The sequence below is a fragment of the Macrotis lagotis genome, chromosome 2 (assembly GCF_037893015.1).
Source record: "Macrotis lagotis isolate mMagLag1 chromosome 2, bilby.v1.9.chrom.fasta, whole genome shotgun sequence".
Classification (NCBI taxonomy): domain Eukaryota; kingdom Metazoa; phylum Chordata; class Mammalia; order Peramelemorphia; family Peramelidae; genus Macrotis; species Macrotis lagotis.
In genome coordinates this window covers 319,496,932-319,524,738 of record NC_133659.1, presented here as the reverse complement: position 1 = coordinate 319,524,738, position 27,807 = coordinate 319,496,932, and the positions used below count along the sequence as shown (strand labels likewise).

The 27,807-nt window shown below is 36.6% G+C and overlaps 1 protein-coding gene across 1 annotated transcript in view; it reads left to right on the top strand.

Moving 5' to 3' along the window:
- LOC141515260 (sodium-coupled monocarboxylate transporter 1-like) overlaps positions 1-16,983 on the top strand; it is an 82,951-nt gene extending 65,968 nt beyond the window's left edge. Inside the window, exons 10-16 of the mRNA XM_074226685.1 lie at positions 4,713-4,763; positions 5,538-5,605; positions 7,062-7,148; positions 12,481-12,692; positions 13,215-13,318; positions 13,774-13,853; positions 15,882-16,983. Of these exons, the coding sequence (XP_074082786.1) occupies positions 4,713-4,763; positions 5,538-5,605; positions 7,062-7,148; positions 12,481-12,692; positions 13,215-13,318; positions 13,774-13,853; positions 15,882-16,007 (728 nt within the window). The 3' untranslated portion in view covers positions 16,008-16,983. The remainder of the gene's footprint in view (positions 1-4,712; positions 4,764-5,537; positions 5,606-7,061; positions 7,149-12,480; positions 12,693-13,214; positions 13,319-13,773; positions 13,854-15,881) is intronic.
- The last annotated feature ends 10,824 nt before the right edge of the window (positions 16,984-27,807 follow it).

Sequence of the window (27,807 nt, the reverse complement as noted above, 5' to 3'; positions counted from 1 at the left end):
ACTTGTTTATTTTTTTTTTAATCAGCGTTCTACCTGACAGTGACTCTCTACTTATGGACTCAGATCTTTTTCATTAAGGAAATTAAAAGAATAGTTTTTATTCATATAATGCTATAAGGTTTGCAGAGGACTTTCCTTATAACAATACTGTGATACAGTACAAGTATTTTATATATTATATTATTTATATCTTTATAAATGTATTTATAAATTATTTACATATTATTTTATATATAATACCCATTTTTACATTACAATAGTACTATTTCATTGTTATATAATAATATAGTATTACATAATATATTATTAGATTATATCATAACATTACTATCATATTCTATTACACTCATAAAATATAATATTGCTATTATATTGCATGATAATATAAACTATATTTTTGGTTATATTATAAAACATACTTTAATGGAATATATATGATATAATATATCCATTTTATAAATGACAAAAGTGAAGATTACATAAGTTAAGTGACTTGACCATGGCCCCTACAGTTAATAAATGCTAGAATATGAACTCAGGACCTGACTTCAATTACAGGGGTCTAACCACTATATTATGCTGTAATGATAAAAATTAATATTATAGAAATTATTTTATGAAAAAACTAGATTTAGTATTCTAGAATTTTGATCAAATTATGGCATTATATATTCTCCAATGTTTAGTGCAACCTTTGCTTTTCTGTTTGAAGGACTGGGGGAAGTTGTGGCTTTTCCGGTGTTCTTTCCATGTGAAGATATAATTTGTAAACTTGTGAGACAGTCATCTCCCCAGGAGTCTAGTGCAAACCAACTGTAAAATATATTCCTTCACACTTGACTAAGAATCAACTCAATTGAGATGAATGAGTGGGACAGAGCTTACTTGGGGAGGTGTCCATGGTCCTTCATGTTACTATTGCAGAAACATTGTTTTGAATGTTTGTCGCAAGTCAGAAAATCCTAATAACAATAAAAAGGATTTTCTGTCTGAAAGGTGAGAAAACTGCTTGGGAGAAAGCTGCTTAATCTTTTTATTTCCCAATCTATGTCTTCATAGAGCCTTGTGTTTCACTGCTCTGGGAATTATATAGCTGCCTATTGTTCTTCACACCACCTTTATGAGAAAGCTTCGGATGACAGAAAGGAAATTGATCTCAGGGCCTTGTCTGAGAAAGCAAGTACCAGGACCTCTCTAGGGCTTCATGGTCATAGGAACCTATTGTTTAGAACACCTGATTCAGGCACAGACATTCTAAAAAGAAAAGGGAATGGTCCTTGTGTTACTCCACTTGTGATGCAATCATCCTACCCCAGACCCTCCAGAGGAGAAAGTAAGGCTGGTGACATTGCACAGATTCACATACATACACACACACACACACACACACACACACACACACAGTTCATGTGCTTGTCATAGCATCACCTCCCTGATATCATGATCGTCTTCAAGAATGAAGGACAAATAACAGCTACGACTCTCTGCCTATCTCTGAGATTTGTCCAGGAACACATTCAATAGAGGGAAGACCCAGATAGATACTCGGAGAAAACTAACTCCCTTAAATTACTTAGTTTGTTCTCTCTCATCTGGTTCTCTTGATGTTCCTCTGGCCAAGACAATTAGCTTTGCAGCCACAATTTAGAGGACAGTGTTGGAACATTAACATTAACCCAACATTAATTCCTGCTTTTATCTATTACCTGTAAATAGCCACATGGTGGGAGAGAGGCTGATACCCTATTAAAGCTATGGACAGTACCTGATGATTTTCTGTCTCAGAAACTCTAATACTCTGTCTTCTTTTAATATGCTAACACTCGTCTAGCACTGTATATATCTACAAGTCCCCTCTTCAGTGTAGTCCAGGATGTGTGAACTTGGAGTTTTATGGACTTTTTGAAGACCTGTAAACAGATTTTCGAGTGGGAATGGAGGCCTTTGAATTTGGAAGGAAAAAAAAACTTTATTTTTTTAAACTTCTAGGGGCGGCTAGGTGGCTCAGTGGATAAAGCACCGGCCCTGGAGTCAGGAGTACCTGGGTTCAAATCCGATCTCAGACACTTAATAATTACCTAGCCGTGCGGCCTTGGCCAAGCCACTTAACCCCATTGCCTTGAAAAAAAAAAAGCAAACCTAAATAAACTTCTAAATTGAAATTTAGTATTTCCTTCAACTGTCAATTTAATTGTATTCTGAGAATGGGTCAATAGGGGTCATCAGATTGCTTATAAGAATCCATGATTCACAAAATAAAAATAGACAGTATAATTTAGAAATATTTCCTTTCGAAAAGGTAAAAGTTTACAATATAAATTACAAATATTTACTTTTTTAAAAAGTAAAAGGATGCAATATGATTTAGAAATATTTACTTTTGAAAAGGTAAAAAAATTGATATCAAGTTAAACAATCATCTGAAACATGCATTTGGGTAAATTAACTCATTCTCTGCCAATGATGGATAAGTGAACAGTGGATCAATTCTTCACCAGGAATTAGAATGGTATATTCCCTGATGATAAGACACACCTTAGTAAATCTTGAACTTTTTTCAGCTCATGCCCTATCTGGTGCTGGACATTTTCCGAAATCATCCAGGACTCCCAGGACTCTTTGTGGCCTGTGCTTACAGTGGAACATTGAGGTATGGTCTTTATGTAATTAATGAAATGTGATTTCAGAGTGATTAAAAAGGATATAACAATGATAATTAGTAATATTAATAATTAATATTTCATGAGCTATGACTGAATTTCAGCTATTGTACTAAGCATGCAATTTTCATTTGTATTTTATCTAATATTTCAAGAAACTATTATGATTTCATCAATGGTTAGACCAATCAAGGTTGAGAACCCTCTATTCCTTAGTAGATTGCTCTGGACCAAAAAACAAAATCAATACATTGAGGAAACTTGGTAGTCATCACCCTATTCATATTTAACAAGGATGGTTTTTCAGACAAAGGTCCATTTTTTTTTTTTTAGGTTTTTGCAAGGCAAATGGGGTTAAGTGGCTTGCCCAAGGCCGCACGGCTAGGTAATTATTAAGTGTCTGAGATCGGATTTGAACCCAGGTACTCCTGACTCCAGAGCAGGTACTCTACTGCACTATCTTGCTGGCCCCAAGGGCTCCATGTTAAATGACTTTTCATGCAATACTGTGCCTTCAGAGCTTTTAATGATAATTTCCAAATACCAATAAAAATCCATTTTCAAAAAAAAGGTGCCTAATTCATATGTTGAAAGTACATGAAGATTAATATGAATCCTGTATTTAGTATAGTTATACATGTATACCCTATATTAGATTGCTTTCTGTCAGGGGGAAGGAAGAAAGGGATGGAAAAAAAATGTAAAAACTCAAAACCATGCAAAACAAAATAGCCGAAAACTACTGTTGCATGTAGTTGGAAAAGTAAATAAATAAAATATCTCATTTTTTTAAAAGAATGTGGAAAGACACTGTTGATACAGACTCTCCCTTTCCTTCCCTGCCTCCCACCTTTGTAGCATATTTTAATGAAGATGGCCTCTAATAGTCCACTCATTAAAATCTTGAGGATATCTAATAAAATATAGATATATACACATACTTAAAAATATATAGCTACCTACATGTGCATTGTATTTTTATATAGGCATAATACACCCAGGCATACATGTATGTACACACATGTATAAATACATATATCCAATGTGTCTAGATAGATTATATCTATGTTTCTATCTAGCTAGACAACTCCATAGACATAATATATGTAAGAATATATCTAGCTAGACATATAAATACATATATTCATATGAATATATCTAATTAGGTGGGGTAGATAGCTATATATATTCATACATATGTATATATTGATAGATATAAGTGAATATATTTGTATATTTTAAAATGGATGGGTAGAAAGAAAGAAATATTTTCCTTCAGTCTTATGAAATCAGATCTTTCTGAATTTCAAAGGCAGCTTAGTGTCATAGAAGTCGCTAGATTTGAACTCAAAAGATTGAATTCAAGATATCCCAGGCCTATCACTTCTTGACATCTGAGGCAAATCATTTCCTTAACCCTGGACTTGGTTTCCCTCCTTTATTCAATAGGGAGTTTGGAATAAGGGTACCTCTAGTTTAAAATCAGATCCTCTGACCTTTCAGGAAGCATGTAGGTAACATTAAAAGTTTCTAGGAGAACATAAGCTGTTTGAAGGCAAGCACTGGCTTTTATTTTTATTTTTGTCTCCCCCAGATCTAGCAAGCCCCCAATGCATGTTGTTTGGATTATCAATTGAACTGAATTCAGCTGAGTGTGAAAAGCATGGGATCTGATAGGTGTGGAAACTCATTACTCTGGAGTCAGAGACTTGGATTTAAATCCTTCTAAAACTCTCTACCTGCATAACTTTGGGCAAGTCATCTGACTTCCTTAAATTTCAGTGTGCTTATCTATAAAATAAGATGTTGCCTTAGATAGTTGGTTTCTAGGGTTCCTTCCAGGTCCTACAGCCAGGATCCTATAAATTCACTTAAATATTGATGATTGTTACCTTTTATCACAATTTCTTCCCTCAGGTACTTAGTATTCATAATGTTTATGAAAATGTGGAAGACTTAAAATGAAAGATTTTCCTTTGTCTCCCCAGTACTGTGTCCTCCAGTATCAATGCTTTGGCTGCAGTAAACGGTTGAAGACCTCATCAAAACCTTACTTCCGATCACTTTCAGAAAAGACTCTGTCTTGGATTTCAAAAGGAACAAGTGAGTGTCCATTGACTATCTCCCCTTTTTCAACTAACATCAAAGGAATGAAAGTTTACAAAACTGAAATTTCTCTTCAGAAATCTGACTCAGTTTAGGCTGGACATAGAACATTTTTGTTCTAAGGTGAAATCCTAAGTTTAGGATTGAAAGCATTTAGATTCGGAAGGGACTCCTTTAGACCATCAGAGAATTATAAAAATCTTAGAAATGAAAAGAGGCTCATTTACAAGCTAGTTCAACCTGTATTTTAATTAGCATTCCCTTTTTATAATGATCATCAAGTAATCATTCAATCTTTGCCTGAAGACATCCCCATGTTCCCAATGGGAGAGGGAGGAAGAGGATGACAATCCCTACCTCCTTAGGCAATTATTTTACCTTTTGGCAAATTCAAATTATTATTGCTGTTTAAACTGGGGTGGAGATATATATTTTCCTCTAAACACATGTCTGTAGAAGATTAGACTTATAATACAATAGTTGTTAGGCTTATGACCCCCCCCCCCCATTAATTCCAGGGATTCTTTACTTGACATAATCTTGTGTTTCAACTAATCCTAAACACCACACTAGGGTATTATTTATCAACTTTGCAAACTGCTTTTCTGGCAGAAAAACACATCCTATTTTTATTTTTACCTGCTTTGATCACCGTGATTATTCGTCCCATTCTATTGTTGGACTTGGAAAAAAAAATCCATTAGGAATATATTCCATTGAGAATGTCAACTATCAGCAGCAATCAAAACTTGGTTTTCCATCTATTCCTAGGTATCCTATATGGAGCCCTATGCATTGGGATGGCGGCCTTGGCGTCACTCATGGGAGCCTTGTTACAGGTAAGTGTTGAATTTTGGCAAGTCTGGAAAATAATCAATGATAAGAAATCATCAATAAATTTATTTTTTAGTCAAATGACACCAGATTATTTTTTGTTCACTCTGGCCACTAGGAGGCATTTTCATAGCTGAAAAACCTGTTTATGATCATTCATTGAAGTATGGGTGTAAAGAGAAATTAAATCTTGGAATGCCTATTGGTTATCACCATCCAACATCTCTGTGATAAACAGAAAGTGCCTAACATCATGATTTTCTATATACATGTAATACATGCATGTGTCTATATATGTAAGCATGTCTGTCTATATGTATTTATAGACATATATGGACACATATATATATGTATAAGTCCACTTATCTTTATCTTGACATTTTGGAAGTAAGGAACCTTGGAAGCTATTCCAGTTTAACCCATACAACAATACTTTCTACAACCTAGCTGGACAATAGTCATTTCATCTCTTCTTGAAGAACATTGATATCTGTAAACTCCTTACCATTTCATTTTTTTCTTTACATCAATCCTAATAAATTTGCCTTGTATCTCATGGCTTCCATTCATCATCTAATTATACCTTCTTATGACCTCTAAAACCTATTCTAATTATTTAAGTTCACAGACTTAGAACCAAAAAGGGCCTTAGAAATCGCCTTCATTTTACAAATGAAGATACTGAGACACATAGAATCTCACCACTGGTCACACAGGGAAGTAGTGGCAAAGCAGGGATTTAAACCCATATTGATAGTCCAAAATAAGTTATAGAAATTTTGGAGGCTGGTGTGTACATTATGGATCATTGAGCTTCCTCCTCTCATTTTATTAAATTGAGGGGACAGAGGGGGCGGCTAGGTGGTCCAGTGGATAGAGCACCGGCCCTGGAGTCAGGAGTACCTGAGTTCAAATCCAGCCTCAGACACTTAATAATAACCTAGCTGTGTGGGCCTTGGGCAAGTCACTCAAACCCCATTGTCCTTGCAAAAAAACCTAAAAAAAAATTGAGGGACAGAGAAGTTAAGGTCCTAGCCCAGAAACACACAGCCCGACCAGATTATGAAGTCCACCATCCATCAATTCTTTAATCTGGGGGTATATGTGACTCACTCATCACCCAGGTAGTGAGTGAGTGATGTCAGTGAAGATATTTCTTTCTATTTACCTTTTTACACAACTGCATTCATTATCAGAGTTTTCCTCTCCTGTATCTACAATATCAACCTCTCTTGTCCTGTTCCACTTTAGTGTCCTTTCAGCAAAAGATTTGATTTTCTTTCCGACTCATTCATGGTTCTCCAGAAAACCTTTTCTATTTTGGGAAAGTCAGCAAATGCTATTGACTTCTGTTATTGAGTTGTATTCCATTGTTTTCTGTCCAAATGGAAAAGCTAACTTTTTTTTTCTTGAGAATATATATCATTCATGAATAATTTGTGATTTTTATTCTCTTATTAGGCAGCGCTTAGCATCTTCGGAATGGTTGGTGGACCACTTTTGGGCTTATTTTCTCTGGGGATCTTGGTCCCCTTTGCCAACTCAATTGTAAGTATAAAATATGACCATGAAGGCAATATCCTTCCCCAAAGTGAATAATGGAATGATTGGCACACTTAGAAGTTGCCAAATATAATGCCAAGTAATTAAGATAAAAATATAAAGAGAGTACCCTACCCTCAAGGAGATAACACTCTAACAGGGGAAGGACTATACAGCCAGGGAGAGGGGTTTTGGTGTTGAGAACTCATTTGGATGGTACATTGATATAGGAAGCAGTCTATTGACTTGCTCTTTCCCAAAATAACAGTGCTATGTTACGATAGTAACCTATGATTTCTGTATCCAGTACCCAAGGGCAAGGAAGGTAGTGGATGAGGTGATAGGTGGCAGGCAGATGACAAGACGGCCTAGGGGGACAGTGGGATGGCAAATGAAAATGTACAATCATATAAATCTGGAACTAGAAAGGACCTCAGAGACCATCCAGTTCAACACCTTATTTTCCAGATGAGGAAAATGAGCTCCAGAGAGTGACTTGCCCAAGATCACACACTGTTGAGTATCAGAGGCAGGATTGAAATCCAGGTCTTCTGACTCCAAAGCCAGCTCTCTTCACTCTGTAGCAAGCTGCTTCTTAAGATGAAGCACTGCCTGTTCTCTGGTGCCAGCTGGTTGAGGTTGGTCAGTCATTTTTTTCAGTCATGCTTGACTCTTTGTGACCCCATTGGTGGTTTTTTTGGCAAAGATATGGGAGTGATTTGACACTTCTTTCTCTAGCTCATTTTACAGATAAGGAAATTGAGGCAGATTGGATTAAATGACTCACTCTGCATTCACATAACTGGTAAATGTCTGAGGCCAGATTTGAACTCAGGAAGATAAATCGTCACTGTAGACCTGTTGTTTTATCTACTGAGCCACTTAGCTGTCCCTATGAGGTGACTAGATAAGAGGTAATGAGAAGGCAGAAGAGGTGAAGATGGGGACTTAGTGACTGCCTGAATATGGGAATGGGTGTGAAAGATAACGAGATCATAAAATATGGATGGGAAAAGAAACCTTAGAGAAGATCTAACCCATTTTCCTCATTTAACAGATGAGAAAACTGAGGTTGATCTTAACTTAAGTGGACTTTTCCCAAACTCTGGATACAGAATAAGACAACAATGAGTTGTTGGACTTGACCAATTTGGAAATTTGTATTTTTGAGTGTGTGTATGTATGTATTATATAATATTTGTTGCAAAGGTTTTCTATTTCTTTTCTTTACTTTGGAGATGGGAAGAATGGGAGGGAAAAATTATATTTATAATTAAAAAAAACTTTTTTTAAGACACAAAAAGTGACTTTCTCAAGATTATATAGATAATAGCAGTATCTGAATCCTAATCCTGGGCTCTTTCCACTACACTATGGAAAACAAATAGCTCTGGTATGAGGGCTGCTTTCCACCTCTGAGGTCCACCTGAGCTACCTAACTCTCCATGTGTGGCTCCAAGAAGCTGTAGCAAAACACAGTGGGCCACACTGTAGGGAAACCATTTCAGCAGAAGGGCTAAATCAGGTTAAGGGAAACTGAGGGAGCCTCAAATTCATCAATGAGTTTGGGAGAGGGGGTGTTTGCCCCAAGAATATGAAATCTTTCACTGGTGGACTGAGAGGATGAGAACACTTCCAAAAGCCATGAAGGCAACTGAAGGAGGTACTATAGAAAGCTTAGAGCTTGGTTAGACATAGAAGATGCCAAGGTGCCAAGATGCCACTGCATTTAGAGCAATAGCTAGTTAGATTTGACTCTGTTTTGCCACTGGACTCATAATGGACTTTGGAAGAGAGAGTGAGGCCCATGACTTCTTGCAACTCTATCTCACTTAATCCAATTTACACATGAATCAAAAGATATCACCAGAACTACTTCACCGTTCCTATCTCAAAGTCCTACAATGATTGGCAAGTGATGAAGCAGCAGGTGCAGATATACTGGGAGCTATAACTCTGCACAAAATTGGCCCAGGGCCCATAGGGTCATTTCTCCACTAAAAGAAGCAGTGAGGTTTGGCAGCCCTCCTGAGTCCTCTGAGGAGTCCTTTTAAAGATTGTACTGCTCACTTCCTGGTGTGAGGAAGGGGCTACAAAAGGTGCCCTAAAAATTGTCCAAACCCTGGTCTGATTATTGTGGCAAGCAGGAATCCCACCTTGCTGTCAAAACACAAAAAAAGTACAAAAATTTCTTCATAGAAGATTCCACTCACCATCAGTGCATGGAAAGCGCACACATTCATAGACATAGACACCACAAGATCCAATAGACTCTTGTTGCTAGAGATCTCAGCAGGTATCATATCCAAATAGCCGCCTTGAGTGAAACAGGGTTGGCAAATGAAGGTCAGAGCTGGATACACGTTTTTCTGGAGTGGCTGCAGACAGGGAGTGCTGTGAAGCTTGGTTTTGCAATCAAAACTAATCTAGTCAACATTCCAAATGCCTACCAAAAGGAGTGAACATCAGCTCATTTTTCTAGGAAAAAGCCATGCCACCAGCAGGCTCCCACCATGGCAAATTGATGAAATTAAAGAAAAATTTTATGAAGAATTGGAGACCCTTTTCATCAATGTACCAAAAGAAGATAAACTCAGAATTCAGGGTGCCTTTAATGTTAGAGTAGCCTCAGATTACCAGACATGGTAGGAAGTCCTTGGGAGAAATGGAGTTGGAAAAAGAAATAGCAATAGTCACCTACTACTGAAGACTTGCACATCTCATAACCTTCTTATCACAAACACTATCTTTGCCCTAAAGGCAATAAAACTTCCTGGATGCACTTGTAGCAAACATTGGCATCTATTAGACTATGTGATCACACAGAAGAGGACAGGACAGGATGTGAGAGTGGCAAAGGTCCAGAATGATGCACTGATTCCGGACTCATCCTCTCCAATCTAAATATTCATATTCGATCAAAGCAGTGGCCCCAAAGCAAAATGACTACTAGAAGAATTAATGTCAAGAAGGGGGGGGTCAAAGTGAAAGGAGAGAAAGAATAGAATAAAAGGGAATGGGGTGGATTGGATGGAGGGAAATATAATTAGCAATAGCAACTGTGGGGGAAAAATATGGAAGCAACTTCTCTGATGGACTTATGATGAAAGCAATCCATTCCAGAGACAGAAGTGATGGAATCTGAACACTGAATAAGCCAGTCTTGATGTTTGTGAGTGTTCTGACCCAGATGAGCAAATGCAGTACCTTAAACCAGATATCTGAAAGTTGCCCACTCTTTTTCTGATCATCTGTTTCCAACTATGTATTGGCTTGGTTTTCCCCTCCAAGTTAGCCACAAACTGTTCCAGTTCAGAGAGATACTCATCTCTTGACAGTAATTCTTTTGTTTTTTACTTGTAATTTTATTTATTTTTATGTATTTATTTACACATTACTAAAAATAGTCTTGTTGTAAGAGTAAACATAATCCCCACCCCCAAAATAGAAAAACTTCACAAAAAATAAAGTGAGAAAAATAGAAAAAGAAATTGTACTTCAGGTTGTATGGCATGGAGAAGTCATTCCCCAGGAATTCAACGATATCTCCATCGTCCACCTCTATAAAGATAAAGAGAATAGACTGTCCTGTGACAATCACAAGGGGGTTTCCTCTTTTAATCATTGCTGGTAGGATTCTTGCCAGAGTTCTTCTCAATAGACTGATCCTTCACTTGGAAGATGGTCACCTACCTGAAAGCCAGTGTGACTTCAGTGTGGAGAACAGTCAAGCACCCTTCAACAGTTGCTGCCTGACAACTCCAGGAAAATGCCAGGTAGAGAACACAGGTCTGTGTACAATGTCTGTAAATCTGACCAAGGTCTTTGATACCATCAGACATGACGGTTTATGGAAAATTATGTCAAAATTTGGTTACCTGGAAAAGTTCATCATTATTGTACTTCAGTCTCATGACAGCATATTTGCCAGGTTCTGAATAGTGGACGATGCTCTTGAGATTTCCTGGTCACCAATGGAGTGAAATAAGGTTGTGTCCTTGCTCTCATGCTTTTTAACATGATGTACTCAGTCATGTTATCAGATGCCTTTAATGAGGATGAAGACAGCCGCAAGGTCAGCTACCTCAATGATGCCAAATTCTTCAATTTGAAAAGGTTACAAGCCAAGACCAACATGGAAGGAGTGTTGGTGCATGTTCTTCTGTTTGCAGATGATTGTACACCTTAATGTACCCTCTGAAGCTGAGATGTAACAAAGTTGGATCGACTCTCTACTGTTTGTGCTAATTTTGATCCAACAATTAACTCCAAGAAAACCCCAGCACCACACCATCCATATATGAAACCATCAATTAAAGCAAATGGAGAAGTTTTGAGTACTGTGGACAAGTTTATTTATCTTGGCAGTGTCCTTTCCAGGGAAGTTCACATTGATAATGAGGTTGATACACACATTGCTAGTATCTGGGAGTCTCTGAAGGAAAGTGTGTGAGAGAGAAGAGGTATTAAACTAACTACCCAACTGAAGGTCTACAGAACCTCGTGCTGACATCATTGCTATAAGCCTTTGAAACCTGGACAGTCCATCACTGCCAGGCCAGGAAACTGAATCTTTTCCTTTTAAATCATCTTAGGAAGACTCTGAAGATCACCTGGCAAGAGAAGATCCCAGACACGAAGGTCCTTTCTAAAGCTAAAATGCCAAGCATCCAAACATTACAACAGAGTGCAGTTTCAGTGAACTGGCCATGTTGGTAGAATGCCAGAAGTACATTTGCTTAAAAGACTATTTTATGGAGAACCTACAAAGGGCAAGCATTCACAGGGGGCCGAAAGAAGAGATACTGGGACACCCTGAAGGTCTCTCTTAAGAACTTTAGAATTGATTGTGCAGCATGGGGGACACTGGCACAGGACCGCCCAGCATGGCATGCCCTCGTTAGAGTGGGGGCTGTGCCCTATGAGCAAGGCAGAATTGAAGCAGTTCAAAGGAAACGTGGGATACATCAGCTTAGAGTAAATACCCCTGGTGTTTGCATGAACTATTTGTGCATGAACTGTGATAGAGCATTCTGAGCTCATATTGGTCTGATCGGCCACAGTTGGACACACTGTAATTTGTTTCTAACATAGTGATATCATTTTGAGCTTCTTCTATAACAAAGGACAAGAACTAACCAGTCAAATAAAGAATTGTTAACTATATACTATGTGTGCCAGAGTGATCGGCGCACAGAAGGAGCTTAAGAGATGTCGGTTTACTACTTTATTTATGCGGACACTGACTTGTGAAGGTTCCTTTAATATTCTACTTTATTCCTTTTTTCCTTCCAAAGAAAACATTTGTTATTCTCTCAAAATCACTTCTATTTTACAGGGGGCATTTGTAGGACTCGTTGCTGGATTTATCATTTCCCTTTGGGTTGGAATTGGAGCTCAACTCTATCCCCCCCTTCCAGAGAGGACTCTACCCTTGAGACTTGATACTTATGGTTGTAACATGACCAACTTAGATTCCCAGGGGAACTGGACAACTACCACAGAAATGCCATTTTCTGCAAGCACCCTTCAAATGCGTGATGTTGAAAGGTAACTGAATTATGTTTGACTATATTATGAGTTTTTAAGAGATGGCTAGGTGGTGTAGTAGACAGAGCGCCAGCCCTGGAGTCAAGAGTACCTGAGTTCAAATCCAGCCTCAGACACTTAATAATTACCTAGCCGTGTGGCCTTGGGCAAGTCACTTAACCCCATTCGCCTTGCAAAAATCCTAAAAAAAAAATGGGTAAAAGACAGAAGACTCCTTGAGTTGGGGATCATTGATGTACGCATGTATGTTTTGAGTTGGTCATGGCATAGACTTCCAAGGATCTTTGAACTCAACAAAGTGTGAACCTTTGTCAAAAATACAAATCCCAACCCCAATCCATGCCTGCTCATCTCATTTGACTCTCTACCTTGTCTTCCCATAAGATGGAGCCAATATAGCATAGTGCTATCCTTCCTCTAGTTTTCTTAATGCTTTATAGATGCCAATGGAGCATGTTGATTGTTTTTGATGTGAGATTTGTAGATAAATTTTATAATGAATTTTTTCCCTCTTCTTTCTAGAACACCTCTCATGGATAACTGGTATTCCTTATCCTATCTGTACTTCAGCACCATTGGAACCTTAGTCACACTACTTGTGGGAATTATTGTTAGCCTCCTAACAGGTACTCATTTCTGCTTTGTGATTTTTTTTGAGATAATCTTTAATAATAATTAATACATGAATTTCCCCTCCAATTTATAAATGGAAACTGTGAGTGATTGAGTGTAACTGGCTTTCACCAGTAGGGGACACTGCCCTTAAGTGCTGGGAATAGAGACAAAAATGAAGTTTTTCTTATTATGTTTTCCTCCGAAATCACTTTGCCAGGCCTCAGTTTTCCTTTTTGTTTTTCTTGGACACTTTCTCCAAGAGAACAGGGTTAAGATTAAGAGAAAGGAGGAAGAGGATTTATTAGAGGACACTTTCTTGGAGTTTGATTAAGAACTCATAAACATTTCTTTTCTTCTGATAAATCTGGAAATGATTTTAGACTGGAGGAATTTTTATTTCTTAATGTTCTTAGTTTACTTTAAGAAAGATATTTGAATATGTTTCCATAATTGGTTGTTTTTTCAGGAGGAAGAAGACAGAACATAGATGACAAATTCCTATTAACAAAAGAAGACTTTTTATCCAACTTTAACTTTTTAAAGAGGGTATGTTTTGTCCTTAAATAACATCATTTCTATCATTTTATAACAGGAAAGGATTGACTTCCTCTCCTCCATCACTCCTTCCCTCCCCAAACATCATGGAGAAAAGAGTCAATTAACACTTCTAATGATTTCTCCACCAAAGTCTCACTCCAGTAAGGACTGAAGTGACCCTGGGAGAACAAAGTCTCTGCCAATAGAAGGGGAGCTCTCAAAGGGTCTATTAAGTGGGACCCTAGTGTTTAAGGAACTCTTTAGCTAATGTTATAAAAGTTTAGCACCAAAAATTTGACTATCAGGAAATAATTCCCCCCAGCTATGGCAATTTATGTAACCATATGCTAAGAGGTGGAGGGGAAGCAGGTGGAGAGAGAGCTGATCATGAGTCAGGGAGACTGGGATTCAAATTCTGCCTCTGATGCTACTGGCTGTGTGCTTTGGGGCAAGATATTTATCCTTTCAGTACCCCAGGCAGTTCCCCAAGACTTCAGGGAACAGAGTTATAAGTCTACAATGGGAGGAGTTCCCCATATCACTGAAATCATGAATTCCCAAATGCAGATTCTCTCTCTCTCTATGTCTCTTTGTTTCTATGTTATCTCTTTTGTTATTCAGGAGATCTCAAAAATGCTTTTATAAAAGTTAATTAAAGCTTAAAACTGTTTTATGACTTTTGGAAAACCTGATAGATTTGTGTATATGTGTGTCTGTAATATAATACAATATAAAATAACATATAATTTATTATATGTATACCTAAATATTACATGTATATTTATCTTTGTCTGTGGGCATATATATATATACATATATGTTTGTATATATATATATATAAACACACACAAACATACATTAAATCTTTGATTTTTACAGTGTTGATGTCCTTATATGAACTGTCCCTCTTCTCCCTGCATCAGTCCTTACAAGTCTTCCTGAAGTTTCTCTGAAACATCTCTTTCCTCCTTTCTTAAAGCACAATAGTATTTCGCTACATTCATGTACCATAATTTGTTCAGCCATTCCCCAGTTGATGAGAATCTACCTTAGTTTCCAATTTTGACATCACAAAAAGAGAGCTATAAATTTTTCCTGTATATATAGGACCTTTTCCTCTAAAAGTGATTTATACCTTCTCCAACACAAATGCATATTCATGCACACAACACACAAACATGTGTCTACACATATGTGCACATGCACAATATTCATTGTTTGTATGTGTACATGCCTTTTGAGGAGGGATTATATGTAGAACAAATATCAACTGATAAAAATCTTTCTTAAACTCGTAAAGCTTAATGATATGTGCTTGTTCTATATATTGCTCCCTCAGAATAGGAAGTCAATAATAATAATGATGATAACTAGAATTTATGCAGCATTCTAAGGCTTGTTAAATATTTTACAAATATTATCTCATTTTATTTTTTAAAAATTTATTTATTTCATTTTTTTTAAAACAACTACCCCAAGAAGTGCATATATTACTATTACTCCTGTTGTATGGATAAAGAAACTGAGACAGAAAAGAGTTAAATTTTTGCCTAGGGTCATACAGCTAGGAAAAGAATTTTTAAGAAATTAAAACATCAGGGGCGGCTAGGTGGCACAGTAGATAGAGCACCAGCCTTGGAGTCAGGAGTGCCTGGGTTCAAATCTGACCTCAGACACTTAATAATTACCTAGCTGTGTGGCCTTGGGCAAAGTCACTTAACCCCATTGCCTTGAAAAATCTAAAAAAAAAGAAATTAAAACATCAATAATTTACAATTGTATATATATATATATATATATATATATATTCCATTCCACCCTCATTTCTTCATTAAAATCCTCTTATTTCATGATAGTAGAATGTTAGTGCTGGGGAAGACTGAAAAGTTGGCCACTAGAGGGAAATGTTTGTCAGCTACAACAACAATCTAGTAGGAACAAAAAGAGTATGATTTGCTTTAATGGAGGGAGAATCTTGGCTAATGAAGTCATTCATCTTCAAAGTATTGATGTAACTAGTTAATTTTTCTTTTTCAGGAAAAATCAATTTTAAATCACCAACCTTATGGAAATGAAGATGGTGGCATTTTTAACCCTGCTTTTAACCACATTGAAATGAACTACTCAGAGAACAGTGGAAAGACCCTGGAGTCACGTTTCTGAGGCTGTACTTATTATACTGGATGAACTTGAAAGCCTTGCTGCTTTTTATATGTTTTTTTCTAAGATAATTACTTTGCATTTTAGATTTTGTTTTAGAATTCCTCTGTTATTTTTTTATACACTCAGTTGTAAGGTACAGAGAAGGTGATGACCTGCATTGGGAGAGGGCATCTCCTCACTTGGAAGTTCCTCATATCAAAGAAATCACATGACTAGTCCCCATTACTATCCCTGTGTGGTTTTTGCTGATCTTTTTATTTTCTGATCTACTTTGACTTCTAACTTGGCTACATTTCTGGGTCCTGATGATGTCTCATCCTAATATTGATTCTTTTGCTCCTGGTTCTTCCAAGTGAATGGAAGACTCTTTGCTTTCCTTGGTCCTAGTCCCAATAACCTACCCTCTCCACAATCTACCATGAAAAACAAATCAAGAAAACTATATACAATACCTTCTATTCTGTATTTGACATCCCCTCAAAATGTCTGTAATTCAAAGTGGATCACAGCAATCATATCTTTCCATCATATCTGTAATCCAAAGAGGATCACCTAGAAATCATTCCACTACCTCCATAGCAAAGACTTAAAAAGCCCAATTTAAAGTCACTAAAATCAAGACCAATATGTCAACGACTCTTTACTTGCCCAATTATTCATTCAGGTTAATTTAATAGCTGTGTAAAAACATTGACATTTTTTTTCTTGAATGATGTCCTTCAGTTCCTTTGATACAAAGAGCTCAAAATTGGATTGTTAACTTGATTTTACTTTCTTTTCAATCTAAGTATCTGGTTTAAGGATTTCACTGTAAACCTTTCTTCCACACCACCCCATATGCTATTTGAGAATGTGTAGGTGACTAAGGTTTTTTTTTAATGACTACAGATAAATATTCGAAAGACGGCTTGACTCTGTCAGGTTTCAAATGCACATAGTGACATATATTGTCTTAGAAAGTCACAAATTAACATTATCTGTGTTGTATTGTATTTTTTTTATTATTATTATAAAATAAACATTTCCCAAATACACTTTTAAGCTGGTTGGCAGAACTGAGTAGTTTTGTTTCTAGCTCCCTGTTGCCTGAGAGGGATATGTCTGGTTTAATGGATAGAGAACTAGAGGAGGATTAGGGGAGACTTGGTTCAAGTCTTACTCTTTCTGACAGTTCTTGACTTTGGGAGCTCTCAGTGCCTTGGTCAACTCTCTATAGCTATGAACTGAAGAATAAGTCCCAAACCTGCATTGGGAAAAAAATTATATCACTGGGAATTCTCCTACCAATGAAATGTTAGGAACAGAACCCCCAAAAGCTAGAAATAATAAATATTTAGATACCTTAAAAATTTTTTAAAAATAAAAAAACAATTTCCTTCCTTCTCCCTGATATTTGAGTAATAGTATATATTTGAGGAATAGTATATATTATTTTGAGTAATGTGCATATGCTTATTTTTATACTGAAAGGTTTCCAACTCAAAATTTTTATTTTTTTATTTTTGCAAGGCAAATGGGGTTAAGTGGCATGCCCAAAGCCACACGGCTAGGTAATTATTAAGTGTCTGAGGTCGGATTTGAACTCAGGTACTCCTGACTCCAGGGCCTGTGCTTTATCCACTGTGCCACCTAGCTGCCCCGAGCTCAAAAATTTTTTAAAGAGGATTCTGTTCAACAAAGAATACATTCATTCATACATTCATTCATGAAACATTTATCAAGTGCCTATTGTGAATTTGGCTCTGTTCTGAGTGCTAGGGAGGCAAAGAAAAGAAATAAGTCTCTACTCTTCAGGAGTTGTTTCTCCTTTGTTCTCAAAGAGGACCATGTAAGTGTCGCCATGACATGCAACTGAATTGAAGTAAGGAAGGACTGTGCAAAATCACTTAGCCTCAAACTCTCCTCCTGTGCCTTCTGGGTCCAAGGCCAATATAGATGATCCTGGGTGTAGAGGGAGACTTTGATTTTTTTTTAAGGCAAGGTCTTTGGCAGGACTCAGAAGCAATCCCAATTCAGTGATTTTTAGGTTAGAGACAGGAGGCAAAGAGGCCACTCCAAAAAAAAAAAAAAGAAAAGAAAAGAAAAGAAAAAAGAAGGAATGAAGAAATGAAGGGACGAAGGAAGACAGGGAAGGGAAAGAAACCAACAGAAATGGGAAAGAGAGGAAAGAATAGGAGATGAGTTGGAGTTGCCATTCCTATTTTTCACAGAGGTTGTTATTTGTTCTTCATTCTGGATGAACTACATTCTATTTGGACCCATAATGTAAACATACACACCTATGTAGCATCTAACTAAGCTATTTAATATGCATATGATTCAGGTTCTTATGAAATTCTAGTATTGATGATTTTAAAAGGCATCTAGGGCAAAGTGCTAGTTTTTCAAATCAGATGGCTTCAAATTCTGGTTCTGCTTGTTTTTAGCTGTGTGACCCTAGGAAGGTCACTTACTCAGAACTGTTTCTTCATCTGTAAAATGGGGAAAAATGTCATCTTCCTACCTCTCAGGGCTGTTGTGAGGAGAATGGTTTCTTTGAAAAACCTTAGAATGCTGGAGAAATGTGAACTACTATTTGTAGAGAATGAAATCTTATTAATCTTTCTTATAATTTTATAAATGAGCAGGATGACTTTATTTTTGTATCTAGTTTGATTGAAATAATCTTAATATTTATTTCACAATTCTGGATAGTAAATGAATATTCATATCAGGGATGTAAATATGGTATTATCTTGGAAATGGAAATTAACCATCTTATGATTGACCCCTTTATTTTGTTTTTCCTTTTTTTTACAATTGATATTTATTATATTTTTCAAATTATATGTTATGAAAGTTTTTCAACATTTATCCACATGAATATGCATATTTTTAGGTTAAAAATTTCCTTCCACCCTCCTTTTCCATCTCCCTCCCCACAAGGGGAACAGTCTGGTAATCATTTTGACCCCCTTATTTGAACAAAGTACTAAAAGTGACTGAGAGGGGGTGGTGAGGTGGTGTAGTAGATAAAGCACCGGCCCTGGAGTCAGGAGTACCTGGGTTCAAATCCGATCTCAGACACTTAATAATTACCTAGCCGTGTGGCCTTGGGCAAGCCACTTAACCCCGTTTGCCTTGCAAAAAAAAAACAACAAAAAAACAGAACCAAAACTAAAAAAAGTGACTGAGATATGAAGAGTGAAGGAAGCTATAACTCCAACACATTTCTAGGCAAGGAAAATATTACATTAACTACAATTAGAGGATCAGTGTATTATATTATGCTTTTTTAAAAAGGTTTTTGCAAGGCAAACGGGGTTAAGTGGCTTGCCCAAGGCCACACGGCTAGGTAATTATTAAATGTGTGAGACCGGATTTGAACCCAGGTACTCCTGACTCCAGGGCCAGTGCTTTATCCACTACGCTACCTAGCTGCCCCAATATATTATACTTTTAGAAGTGGATTTGACTTGGAGCAGCTACATGGAACAGTGAATAGAGTACTATGGTGGAGTCAGGAGGTCCTGAGTTCAAATCCATACTCAGACACTTACTAATTAACCTAGCCGTGTGACCTTGGTCAAGTCACTTAACCCCATTGCCTTAAATAAATAAAAAATAAAAAATAAAAATAAATAAAATGTCAGGTTCTATCCTATTGTCTATTATGAAAATTGTGTGGGTACATAGTATTATAATAAATTATTGCATTGTTTCTGCTGCTTACTCCTCTTCCTTCACTAAACTTTCCTGGAGATTCACTATAATTGTATAATTTGGAGGGGGTGATATCAGCAGAATTTTATTTATTTTATTTCATATTCTTCACAAAAGGATGCCTTATCTCCTGTATCAAGCAACTTTTCCAAATTGTATAAGTATTTTGTTCAGGCATGTAAAGAAAGAAGCCCCTGTCATTTTTTTTTCTCTGCTAATTGTCATTTGATGTTCATTCATCAAGAAACATACAGATTATTAAGTCTCCTATCTGTGCTAGCTCTGACTTCTAAAGTGATTTAGAAATGTTTTAAATATTATTCATATTTGCCAATAACTCCCTCCCCTAACAAATAAAAATTTATGCAAAATAAATTAATATGTTGATTGTATAAACATCATCCATACAGTTTCTCCCTACTCCCTAATTCTCTGTTGATAAGAAGAGAGCATTTTCAGCCTGTAGAACCAAGTATAACTCCCATTCTGGGTTACTCTTAGAGCTTGCACTCTTACTTGTCAGATTGGGTAACCAGAGGATGGTTGCAATTCCAGAGTACAATTGTACTCTGTATATATATTTGCTCTTAAAACTACAGCCCATGAGCCCCCACTGGAAGGCTTCCTCTTAACCATCAGCCTGCAAAAAACATTTAGATGAAAGCAAAGGAAATTACTAAGATGTCACACCAAGAATAGTCATTACAAACCATTTCCCCATATATTGGGGCACACTGTACCACAAAAAATTGCAGTGTCCATGGGAAGAATAATCACAAACTGAAGTGGATGAGGGTGGTAAGGTAGGTTCATAGAAAACAGAGCTAATGCAAATTTGAGTCTATGGTACTGCAGGCCATGATGCTCTTTTTATCCTCTTTATGGTGATTTTAGAGAAATCCCTTTCTTTATCTCTGTGGGTTCTTAAATTCTAATCATCCCCACAGGAGATTGGACTCATTGAAATTTCTTAGGTTAAAATTGTAAATTTTCCAAGTTACTTTTTGAGCGTATCTAGGTAATGAAAAGTTGGCACAGTATTCACTATTGCTTTGGGTAATTTGATTAGATCTTCCAACTTCATGAGGGCCAGGCTTCGGATCATGAAATAATTAATGCAATTATTGTACAACTCTGCCTCACTTAAATCCAATTCACCCACAAGTCAAGGGTTCACTCCCTAATCATTTCAGAAATGACTGAAGCAAATTCTAGGGATCATTTTATTTTATTTTAAAACAATAGTATTTTTCATTCAGGAGCAAGGCCCCCAAATGGAAAACCAAAAGAACACAACAGAAAGGGAGAGTGACAGAGGGATGAAGGCAACACAATGAGCCCCACTTCACCTTGGAATGAAGATCCTATCCTCCCACAAGCTCAGTACTACTGTCTAACATTTTCTTTTTTTTTTAATTTTTATTTATTTAAGGCAATAGGGGTTTAAGTGACTTGCCCAAGATCACACAGCTAAGCAATTATTAAGTGTCTGAGATTGGATTTGAATTCAGGTCCTCTCCTGACTCCAAGGTCTGTGCTCTATCCCCTGGACCACCTAGCTATCCTGTCTAACATTTGCAAATTGTCCCCAGGCCCCTGATCTGAGCCTCAAAGCTTCCTACCTCATGTAAACTTGATGAGACCATTTTTCATTAAACAGCAGTGCTAAGAAACTGATAAGACTTTTAAAAAAAGAAGCCTACCAAGAGAGGGGATCAGGGAAGCAAAAAAGGAAATAGGAAAGGAAAAGACCTAAAAGGAAGGTAGCAGAGAGAAAGGCCAGAATGCTGCTCTCAACTAATACATTCTGAGAAAGTCCAGATTATTTGTTTTACATTGAGTGGAGCAGACAGTTTTTGATTTCTGGATAGTCATGCCTCTGGCCATTAATGGACACCATATTGATCAAGCAGAATGTTCATATGATTATGACTTTTTTTTGACTTTTTTGACTTTTGACTTTATGACTTTTTTCCTATATATTCCTCTATTATGCTCTGTTTGATAGTTCAGGAAACTAACTTCAATTCTAAGTTCCAAATCTAAAAAATATTATTTCCCTGTAAAAGGCAGTACAAGTCTTTTTTGATTTTTTAAAATTTGATTTTGATTTTTTTTTACCAGTTCTAAGAATTCATTTATATTGGGGACTGCTGTAAGGAAATTCTAATTTCCACTTCAGTCTAAAGCCTTATCACTTTTGGCCTGGACTATTGAAACAGCTTTCCAATTGGTTGACCTGCCTCAAGGAATTCTCTCCAGTCCAATTTTCACACAGTTGGCAAAGTGATTTTTCACAAAGTACAAATATGACTACTCCATTCCCTCCCTCAATAAACTTAGTGGTTCCCAGTTACTTACAGGAACAAAGGCAAAAATCCTCTATCTGGCATCAGAGTTATTCACAACTTAACATTTTTTATCTTTCCAGCCTTATTATTGTTCCTCATATACAAATTCAATCTTCAACCTCTGTGCCTTCAAAAGCTACATGGTGCCAACACCTAAGAGAATTCAACATGAACCAAGACCAATGTCTTTGAAAGACTTCCATGGCCAACTCAATAGAAGTAAACATTTTAAGTATTTTTTTTTTTTTTAGTTTTTACAAGGCAAATGGGGTAAAGTGGCTTGCCCAAGGCCACACAGCTAGGTCATTATTGAGCATCTAAGGCTGGATTTGAACTAAGGTACTCCTGACTCCAGGGCCGGTGCTCTATCTACTGCACCACTTAGCCACCCCTTAAGTATTCTTTTTTTAAGAGCAGGGTGACCCAATTCTGTTGACTCTTCATCTAGGCTCCTGGAATGTCTAGAAGAAAGTCAAGTCTATCAAACACAATAAGAGTATGTCTCTGTTCACGTCTGTGTTTGTAACCACCTTGTATATCATATATGATAAGGTTTAACTTATGCCATATCTAGTCTTTAAACTTCACATAGTATTCAGTGCTTAGCACAAAACCTAGAACACAGTAGACATTTAATAAAAGCCTGTCGACTTAAGTTTAATAATTAGAGCAACTATCCAGCCTAGGACCAAGCCAATTTTAGCTACTCTGGACCCCTTAAGATTTCACAAGAGAAAAGAAGTATGTTTCTTATATGAAACCAGCAGCTTAATTGTTCTTAGCTCTTCTGGAAATTCTGTGAATCTCATGGTCTCTATCAGGGACTCCCAACTGGCTTCAAGTAAAGTTTGGTCTAGCTTCACTTTGCATTGGTGCTGAATCTAGTATATAGAGTGTTTAAAGATATAATAACCCAAGAGAAAGAATCATATTTAAAATATTCTATGTTTAAGGTGGCTAGGAGGCGCAGTGGATAGAGCACCGGCCCTGGAGTCAGGAATCTGAGTTCAAATACAGCCTCAGACATTTAATAATTACCTAGCTGTGTGGCCTTGGGCAAGCCACTTAACCCCATTGCCTTGAAAAAACTTAAAAAAAATATTCTATGTTTAAAGACAACAGCCTAAGAGGAGGGACTGACCTCAAGATCAATGAAATCTCTAGAAATGGAAAACAAGGTGGATGATGTCTCCTTGCCCAGAAAAAAGGAATATGACCAAGGAATATGACCATAGTAAGAGTGGAACTGGAATTTAACTCCTGTGAGACAATCTGCTTTCAGAACAAATGTTGCATTATGTAGATATGGTCTTACTTGAGGAGGTATGGGAAATAAAACATACAAAAACATCTCTCACCTAGGAAAAACTGCTAAGTGTATCTCCCCCACTATAGAAATGAAACATTCATATTCTGAGATAAACTGGTTGGGCTAAAACTTTAAAAATTTTTCAATATTTTATTTCCCCCAAATTACAAATTAAAACAATTCTTTGACACTTTTTTTGAGTAAGCCCTTTTATCAAAAAAGATAGCAAGTAGAAAACAGGGAAGCTGTACAAATTAGAACATACCAAACAGTAAGACAGTGATCACGTTCTTTACCTGGAGCAAGTTATTTCAGACTAAACAAGAGAGAATCTCTTATCTCTGCTAAGGAGAAATTCCTTAAAGTCTCTAGTTTAGCACTTGTTTGTTCCTTTGTTTTTAAGTTTTCAATTCTAAATTCTATCCCTCCCTCCCTCCCCCTCTCCCTGAGATGATAAGCAATAAGATATGTTTTTATTAAAAGAAGAATCCTTTAATCTAAAAGAACAATATGCTCAATCGATTCTTGGTAATGTGAATGAATGATTCCTAATAACGAAAGATTTGTTTTTGTCTTTTCTTGTGAGTCTATGTTGATATATGGTCAGTATAACAATGTTTACTCCTTAACAGATCTGAAGTCAATTTAAGTTTTTCTTTCTAGTGACTTCAAAAGTGAAGAAAGAAAGAAAAAAAGAACTTTAAATCTGTTTTGTAATTTTCAGATCTCAGCCACATACCCTTATCTGTTGCTTAAGAACCTCACCCTGAGGTGTGAACTAATCCAACCATTTTGAGAGCAATCTGGATCTATGCCCAAGGAGCAATAAAATTGATCATACCCTTGGAAGCAGCAATACTAACTAGGCCTATAGTCAGATAAAATCATAAAAAATGAGGAAAATTCCACAAGTTTCAAAATATCCATAGCAGCCCTTTTTAGAAATTAAGGGGATGCCCATCAATTAGGGAATGGCTGAACCAGTTATGGCATATGAATGTTATAGAATACTATGTTCTATAAGAAACCATGAAAGGTCAGACTCTAGAGAAGCAGGGAATGACTTACAGGGACTGATGTTGAGTGAAGGGGGCAGAACCAAGAGAACATTGTACACATTAACAACAACATTGTGAGTTGATCAACCTTGATGGATGGAGCTCCTCTCAGCAGTTCAGAGAGCTTGGAAGACCTGTTATGACTAATACTATCCCTATCCAGACAAAGAAGAACAAAACAGAAACACAAACTACAGAATCTGAATGAATATTATGTTCACTTTTTAAAAAATTTCTCTTATGTTTTTCCTTCCTGTCTCATGGTTTTCTTTCTTTTCCCTTAGTCCTAATTCTTCATACAGAAAATGACTAATCTGTAAATATGTTAAACACAAATGTACATATATGTACAGTGTTCACTAGACTGCTAAGGAGTAGGGGGATTAGAAGGGAGGGTGGAAGGAAATTATGTAACATCAATATGCATATGGATGAATGTTGAAAAATTTTCATAACATGTAATTGGAAAAATAAAATAAAATATTGATTGGATAAAGAAACAAAAAGAACCTCACCCTGAAAATATTCTTAACTTTTCTCAATTCTCAAGGCTGGTGAGCAGAATTATATTAGATGGCCTTAAGGAGCACTTACTTGGGATGGGAAAGGTGAGTAAAATACTATTTAAAAAAGATAACATTTCAGTTTATATGAAGAATTGTGTTTGTTTGACCTGACTGATCTGAATGAGTTTGATTGCTTAGCAGAGTCACCAAGAAGAAATGAGACTAGACTATTGTATCTTCAAATTCTTCAGAAACCAAATTAGAAATGGTTTTTGTGGCAAAAAGAGAGAGAGAGAGAGAGAGAGAGAGAGAGAGAGAGAGAGAGAGAGAGAGAGAGAGAGAGAGAGAAACTGACAACAAATCAGAAAAGTTCGCCTTCAATTGTCCAGTAGCCTAGGTATGCAATGGATTTGAGTTGAAGAACAAAATTATGCTAATTTGTAAAAAGACTTGCCCAGTGGACAAAAAAGAAAACTAGATCTGAAAATACATGATCTGGAAAGAAATAAATTCCTGCAGGAGCTCTGTTGTAGCCAGCTGGACAGGTTTACAAGTAATCTTTCAGTTTTCTACAAGCCATTTTCATCATGGAAATCAGAAAAGGCTACAAATCCAAACTTGAGTTATTGTTCTGTTGATTGTTACTCTTGAAATGGAGACGATAAGTATATTTAAAACTGGGTTGGAGTTACATTATACTCCAAGAGAATCAATTAGTTGTTCAGCATTTACCAGTACTTTCCAGAGAGGTTAAGAAATTAGTGTTAAAAGAGAGTGAAATAAAACTGAGCAATCTCAGATATCCTTGCTTTCAAAGTCTGTGCAGAGAGATTTTTCCAAAGTAGTAAATTTAATAAATCGGGTAAATTGGTAATTTAGTAAATGGAAATTTCTCTGGACTGACTCATAACCAAGGTTTCGTAGACTGAAAGAATGATTATTTATTTGATTTCTTCCTTGGCTTCTATTATTTAAATCTAGTTAAACTAAGGCTAATTTGTGCCTTAAGGAATTCCTCCTTACTTTGCTCACATGTTGGTGTAATGTGTATGAGCAGAGGTTTGGTATTTAATAGCCAATAACATTAGAGTACCTGTCTTGTCTATCAGGTACATACTGATGAAGATCAAAATCAAAGAGAAACAACAGATATTATGGGTGTTTTCCTTTTGTTACCAAGTAGGATGATTTTATTCTAGCAATTAAATGCTACAATAATGACTATGTTCTTAGCATAAAATGATGATGATGATGATGATGATTTGTTTTTAGGAGTTTCAGTTTACCTTACTGTCAAAGTGGATCTCAAAGCAGTCACAACTGCTGAGGCTTTTCTAACCATATTACTGTTAACCCTTCTAAAAACAACATCTTTAATACTTGAGTTCATGTATCCTGATAAAAAAAAAACAGCCTTTAAAAGACAGAATAATTCTGCTAGTAGTCTTCCCTGACCAAAGAAGAGGATGTACCACTTCAGAGCTGAGACTGTGCTTTTGGGCAAGATAAAAACAAAAATAGACTATCTGTCATTTATAGGGCAAAACAATTGTACCTTCATTCATGTTTTTCTGGAAGGAACTGTGAAAAATTGAGTAGGGAATGTGCAATCTATTGTAACTTAAACTTTGAAATAGCCAAATGCATGTGTGGTCATGTCCAGTTTCAGTGGCTACAAGTGTATATTTTTAGTTTATCATTTTAAAAAGTTTTCTGTTGATATCTTGTTTTTACATTGCCTAAATTTCTCCCATAAATCTCCTCCTCCTCCTCCTCCTCTCAGAGAACTAGTTCATATCACAAAGCTTTTTTATAAGAAAAAAAAAGAGAGGAAGAAAAGAGAAACAATGAGCACAATTAAATCCATACATCCAAAACATTTAGAAACATGCAAAAGTCCCACTCTAGGGAGCTCCCATCTCTGGAAATCAGTTGGGTGGGGCTGTCTTCTCATATTTCTTCTTTGAGGTCAAAGCCTTAGAGTGAGACTGAGTGAAGCCTCCGGCATGATTCTGATGATTTTTCCCCAAGGCCCTGTCATGCTTTCCACTTCCCCAAGGTCAGGTGGTAACAAAGATTATACAGCACTGTGCAGAATGACCCCATATATGGAAAGATACAGAATTATCTGTCTGATAGGGTAAAACTGGATCTGAATAATTATGCAAATAGGGCTTGAAGTTTTGCTTTGATTAGCTAGATACTCATGGAAATCTAGCCAATAGGAAGTGGGTCAGGGGGATGGGACTGCCTTTCTCCTAGACCTGTAACTCAAGTTAGGGGGCCATTCCCTCTTCTGGAAGAGTAAAAAAACTCCTTTTTGTTCTCTGGTCCAAGGCTTCTGATTATTCTGTTGCTGTAACATAGTTCTGATCCCACACACCTCCTTTTTGTAATTTTGCTGAAATTTTTTTGATTGTTTTGTAGAGCTCTTGCCATTTACATTGATGCAGTCATTTCCTATTTTATTTGCTTAGTTTTGTTTTGCTCACTTTGGATCATTTCATGTAAACTTTCCCATGCTTCTCTGAATGTCATGTCATATTTGTCATTTCTTACAGTACAGTAAATGTTTCATGATCTCAAATATATTCTTGAAGAAGACATTTTTTATGTGTGCTTGGATAGTGAACAAAATGTCTGATGCACAGATGGATACCATTGATGATTATAATGTTCTTTACTTTGGTATGACTAGCTGTACTTTGTAAGGTAATAAAGAGCTGGTTCTTGGCACTGATAATCTGAATGGTTTAGGAATTTTACTGCAGAATCTAAAATTGAGTAAGAATGCAGCCTGCTTTCACCTTACCTCCTGTTACATTCTCTTTGATGCAGTGATTCTAACCTCCATACTCAAGACACTACATCTCC